Below are 6,366 nucleotides of genomic sequence, written 5' to 3'. Positions count from 1 at the left end.
AATCAAAGAAATCAATCAGATTAGTTTGCTACAACTCTGGTAAAGCCAAGTTGGCTCTGATCATGCAACCCACTAGATTGTATTTAGATTACTCTCCTTTCCTTTAGCAGGTTCTGCATTAGTTTCCACACTACTGAGATAAGGTAAACTGACCTGTAGTTTCCAGTTTCTTACACCACTCTTTTGAAGTGGGTCCAAAGCCCCCATTCTTGAATCTTGTGGCATCATTCCCATCTCAAAGAATCTATTTAAAAGGTCATTAAGTGGACCCACCAGACAAATAAGATATAGATCAGAAATATACAAATAGACAACATATGCACAATAAAAAATCACCCACAGGTCATAACATATATATTTAGACAAAACATCACAGAAGGACATAGTATACAGAGAGAAGAGAAAGGAAGAAACAGTACAACTGCTGCCATACAAAACACAGAATCCAGGCGTGGGTCTCCTAGAATCAATTCTGTAAAATGTGGCCTTGCATTGTTTACAGAATATACAGAATCTAGATCAGTGTCAGTCAGAACCCCACCTAATCTGTAGGAATATCTCACTATACTTTCATTACTGACATGAAAAGCAACTGCAGCCTTTACAAAATTGTTTATTTAAGAAAGACTACTAAAAGCATTTACTGGCAAACAATGTTGGCTTCTTCTTTAAAGCTTTTCTCAGGGCCACATTTAACTCTTTGCTTCTCAAACTATAAATCAGGGGATTTAACAGTGGGAGAGTGATTATATATAATGCAGTAACCAGCTTGTTTGATTTCACAGCATCCCCTGACCTGGGCTGCATATAAACTCCTATTATAGCCCCATATAACAGAAGGACGACTGTCAAGTGGGAGGAACAGGTAGAAAAGGCTTTGCTTTTACCTTCTGCAGAATGGATTTTCAGGATGGTGGAGATGATAAAAATGTAGGATGTTAGGGTCAGGAGAAATGGGGTGAAGAGCACAAATACTGATTCTATATAAGTCATAGTTAAAATGACTGAGGTGTCTGTGCAGGAAATTTCCAGCAGTGCTGTGAGGTCACAGAAGAAGTGATTGATTACATTGGAGTCACAGAAAGAAAGCTGGGATGTAACAATAGTGTGAGGCAATGACTCTATTAAACCTGTTACCCATGATAAAGCTGCCAGAAGAGCACAGAACCATCTATTCATGATAATGGTGTAACGCAGGGGATTGCATATTGCAACATAGCGGTCATAGGCCATGGCAGTGAGAAGCAGAAATTCTATCGCAACACAAGCCTGAAAAGAAAATACCTGTAGAATACATTCACTGAAAGAAATGGTATTACTCTCTGTTAGGAGAATTGCCAGTAGTTTTGGCACAGTGACTGTCAGCGAAGAGATGTCAAGTATTGACAAGTTGGCCAAGAAGAAATACATGGGGGTGTGCAGGTGTGGATCAGCACATACTATGCAGATAACAAGGAGGTTCCCCAGCACAGCCAACAGGTAGGGGAATAAGAAGAGAGGGAGCTGCAGCTCTGTGAGCTCTGAGAACCCCAGAATCAAGAATCCTCTCACATGGCTGTGATTTCCCATTTCACTGGTTTTATACGTGGGGGTGCTGAAACAAGGAAGGAGAGACAGAATGAGGGAAAAACAGATGGAAACAAGGCAGCAACAATATAAAAAAATGGGAAAAAAAAAATCCCACTAATTCAGGTAATTAATTAGCAACATTCTGTACTTAATGGCATTGTGGTTGCTGGTACTCTTTTTCTTCTCTCTGACAAAATGGATATATTTTATTTACATTTTGTCTTGGCTCCTCTAGATTATTCTTTAGCAAGTATGGGATGAATATGTGATTTTACCACCCATCAGCATTTGCCTTTGAGTACTGCTGTAACATTTTGTGTCTAAGTCTCCTGTGTGAATGGGATCCCATGTTCCTATTTATGCTGTTCCATAATTATGTCCTTATACACTTAGGGGGTCATTTTCAAAGGAGTTACGCATGTAAATGTGACATACTATCGTAGCAATTTTCAAAAGCTATTTACTCGAGTAAAGTGCACTTACTTGAGTAAATCCTATGGACAATTCAATAGCATATATTGTAGCAATTTTGAAAAGCCCACTTACTTGAGTAAAGTGTATTTACTCGAGCAAAAACCAGTTTTGTTCGAGTAAATGCTTTTTAAAATCTACCCCTTAGTCACAGAGGTATAGGTATAGTAATGCATGTATGCACTTACACATATATAGGGTCTGATTTGCAATCTTAAAACTGGGTTTTCCATGTATAAATGCACTTTGCCTATAAAGTGGGCCTTTGAAAATTGCTACACTATGTGCCATTGAGCTGTAGTGTCCATGGGATTTACCCGCGTTGAGAGCACTAAAATGTGTAAATGGCTTTTGAAAATTGCTATGGTCGTATGCTACATTTTCATGCATAACTGCTTTGAAAATTCACCAGTAAGGCACTTACCCAGTCTGCTGCCTACAGAATCACACAGTCTGAGAGAGATTTACCAATTACAGAGAACCAAGCTCTCAGGTTCACTGTGCAACAGTTTCACATTCTCGGATGCAGAGAGGCACAGTCACTGTACCTCACAATCATACGTTTGCCATGACATTGTTACAGTGTTTTGTTTTTTTTTTTCCCATTTTTTAAAGAAGTGCACATTTAAAGAAAAATACAAAGTTTTTAAAATTTGCATTTTTTTTAAATTATGTGTTAAAATATTCTGAATAATTGAGTCCTCGGCTGTATTAAATAATGAACTGCCTAGTTTGCTCTGAGAGTTTGGAAGCTCGTTCTCCCCTCCTCTCTCTTTTCTTTCTTTCTATTACTCTGTCATTTCTTTTTCCTTTAAGAATGCCATTCAGGTCTTGTTGTTATAATATTCTCTATCTTTAATGCATGACGGGATGTTTGATAGTGGAATATATATGTAGGACTTACAAATGGTGCTCCTTTGTACATATTGAGTTTGTTATGGATTGCTAATCAAGAGGAAAATGCTAATCAGAGGACAAAATAAAAGCAGCCTCTATACACAGAGCATTCACATTTTTTTAAATAATCCTATGGGCTGTCTAAATCAGATACTGGGAGAGGCACAAGCACTGACTCAGTGTCCAGCCCTCGCACCGTCACAAAGAGTGACTGCTGCTACCAGTGCTATGACGAGTGGGCCTGGGAACATCACTACTGTGAAAAGATCAACGGAGAAGGAAAGGGAGGTAGAAATGGGGGACGAGCATGTGGCCAATTTTTTTTGAAGTTGGCAACCATATCAGAATCCCATGCAACCACCACACTGATACATGGAAAGCGTAAATACAGTGCAGACAACTGAGAAGCAGATCTTAATCAGAGCCCCGTGCAGGCATCACACCAATATATATATAAAGCATGAATACAGCACAGACAACTGAAAAGCAGCTCTTCATGAGAGCCACATGTAGGTGCCACATGTAAGACATGAAGAGAGCACAGACAGCTGAAGAGAGGATCTTCATCCAGCCCCTTGTGGGTATCACATTCATGCATGCAAAGCATGAATACAGCACCTGAAGGCTGGACTCAGGAAAAGAAAATGTAAAAAATAAAAAAGAATGAACATAATAATATGTGCATAACACTCTGTCAAAAACAATGTAATTCATAAAGTCAAATATTACTGCCAGGTAGAAAACTAAAAATAAGGTAAACTAGCTTGAATAATCTAAAAATAGCATTATATTATTAAATCTTCTGAATATCTGATTATGCTGTACATTGTTCGGAAAGCAGCTGAAATCTAGTTATTTTTTTTTATAAGCTTTTCCTGCTGAATGATAAGGATTCAAATGATTTTAGGATTAAAGGCATACAATGCGACTCTTGGGTGACTTTTTACTATGTGTATGCTGATCCTGTTTTGTTACCAGATGTTCATTGTTTTAATGATGTGATCTGCCTTGAACAACAGAGGCTGGATTGGGAGGAATACAAAACTTTAGCAATAAATCTTGAAACTTGTTTTTTAGGAAATTTCAAATTATTGACAAAAACCCCCATGAACTGATTTCCTTTCCTCGCTGGTTTTCTAAGCCGTTGGTGTCTGCCAATCTTCTGTTGATGGTTTGCCTGCTCTGTTGTGAGTCATTCAGAGTCACACTTCTCATCTTGCCACCATAAGCCTAACATATTTGCTTTGATTATTAGGATTTTGGGGGTCTATGAGTGGAATCATAAAGGGACACATTTATATATGGACCCAAAGCAGAACCGAGTCCAGAAATGATCTAACTTGAGATCATCCTGACTTCAGGTTCACAATTGTTCCAAAGAATAACATGAAAAGCACATTCAGAAGAAGAAGAATTTGCAAACCGTCTCTGAGAATTCATCATACTAGAGAACATTAGTATAGATCTGAGAAAGATGACTTACTGTTTTAGCCAATGGGTTCTGTATCTCTGTTGTGAATGGCTTGCTGAGCTTGGAGCATTTATGTTAGTTGAGAGGCCCATTTGGGATAAGATCGCTTGACACATAGGCCATGTTAATTGTCTTCTGAGTCTTAAAACTAATATTATTCCCAAAGCATTTTCTGTCTGCCATCATTTAATATGTGACTATGAAAATCCTGGGCTTCCCAGCCATTAAATAGCTTGATATATTTTCTGTATACTCTATAAGTGATATTACATAAAATGTTGTGTAATGTTTTCTAGAAAGATGGTTTCAATACCTGAGAGGTTTGGGGGAGGAGTTGAGAAGCTATTGCAGTCTGTAGGACAGACAGACAGGCACATATAGACTCAGGATTTGGTCAGCCTTTCCTACTTGTGAGATCCCTTATGGTTCTCATTCATACTATAAGATTTCAGGACCTCCTCATGAGTTAAGGAATTGACATGAGGCCTGTACATGCTTTTCCTTCATGAATTTCACTGGAGGTCAGAGGCATTTCATCTGCAGGTTGTTTGATGAACTCCATCTGTTCAGCAATGATTATCGTCTCATAAATGTTATGTGATAACAACGTGAAAATCTGGTCATAATTGTCCAGTTCCCACTGGAAACTGTTTTGTTTTTTTTAAGATGTGGTTAGATGTACTTCAGTGGCTAAGAAATTGCACTATGCATGTGATTGGCACTGAGTGTTCAGGGTGGAAATAACCTGCCTACTAAATAAGGTCCTGGATGGTAATTTGTTGTTGGGGAGCTAAGAGGTGCAGAAGATGCTTAAAGCCCAAGTTCTCACTCTCTACAGGGCTGGCATTCTAGGACAATCATTTCTCCGATGCACCTCAGCACTACGTTGGATGCTGCCTCTGGTGTCATGGGTTCAGCCTAGTTAAACGTCATCCCCTTTTCAACCCTTTTGCTATGGCATTGTCTTTGAGTGGCAGAGAGAGTCCCCAGGCTTGTACTGCGGCCCTCCCTTGATGCCAATGCTAGCAGGTGGTATTTCTATAGGTGATGCTGCATCCCAGAGTTTATCAGATGCCCCAGTACTTTCCCTTGACTGATGAGCTTACTGCAGTTAATACACTGAGCAAAACATGGGTCCTCCCTCACTTTAATGTATCTCCCCAGCAGGGATGTTTTGCATGATCTCTCCGCATCCTTGGGGGCTGCTGCTGCTGAAACCAGAGTTCAGTTTGAGGGTTGACAATAAGGTAAAAAGCTAGGGCACTGATCACATTCTCTGCCTACTCTTTCTGTGGATTGCTTTCAACCCTTTCAATATCATCTACTTCCTCCATCTTCTCATCGACTCATTGACTAGAGCTGCCAGATTCTTTTTGTCTAGTAGCTATTTGATATATTCTGATTCAGGAAGGACATCCCAGACATGATTCTTCCTCAGAACTTTTTCTTAAAGCTATTGCCTCCATTACCTAAGAAGCAGTAATCTTGAAGTAGTGCCCTGCTAGTGTTATGCTAACCCCAGCTTCCAATGACTCTCCTGCCTTTTGCCCTTGTTTCAAAACAAGAGGAAATAAACAGTTGGCAGTGGCATATTTTTCCTAATTTCAATTTCATATGGCTTGAGCTGGCTTGCACTCTTGGTTTTCTGTGGCTAAAGAAGCCTCTTTTAAGTTTAGGGTCGTTTTCCTTTTTTCTCACTGCTGTTAGTACTGCTTGAACTTCTCACAGATTGGATTGGCTCTTCAGCAATACCTAATCCTCTCTGTCACTGCTATGGCCTCCTCTCCACTTTCCTTGCAGTGAAATGATGGCATTTGAAGAGGCTTTGGGGGGGGGGAGGGGGAGTTGATATCACAATAGACCTTATTGATTTGATACTGTACCAGTACAACTCTACTACTGAATGCATGTCTGTCATACACACTCAAGTTCATAGAATGAGTTCAATTCAATGCTTA

General features: G+C 39.5%; 1 protein-coding gene across 1 annotated transcript; it reads right to left on the bottom strand.

Moving 5' to 3' along the window:
- Positions 1 to 630: 630 nt before the first annotated feature.
- Positions 631 to 1,569, bottom strand: LOC115081505 (olfactory receptor 5V1-like). Its single transcript, XM_029585959.1, has one exon. The coding sequence runs from the start codon at positions 1,567 to 1,569 to the stop codon at positions 631 to 633; it is 939 nt and encodes a 312-aa protein (XP_029441819.1).
- Between the last annotated feature and the right edge of the window lie 4,797 nt (positions 1,570 to 6,366).

The sequence above is a fragment of the Rhinatrema bivittatum genome, unplaced genomic scaffold (assembly GCF_901001135.1).
Source record: "Rhinatrema bivittatum unplaced genomic scaffold, aRhiBiv1.1, whole genome shotgun sequence".
NCBI classification, from domain to species: domain Eukaryota; kingdom Metazoa; phylum Chordata; class Amphibia; order Gymnophiona; family Rhinatrematidae; genus Rhinatrema; species Rhinatrema bivittatum.
The sequence above is the reverse complement of the archived record's forward strand: the minus strand, read 5'-3'. Positions and strand labels throughout refer to the sequence as shown.

Excerpts from the sequence above, each read along its gene's own strand:
- LOC115081505 (XM_029585959.1), bottom strand. The coding sequence starts at position 1,569 with ATGGGAAATCACAGCCATGTGAGAGGATTCTTGATTCTGGGGTTCTCA.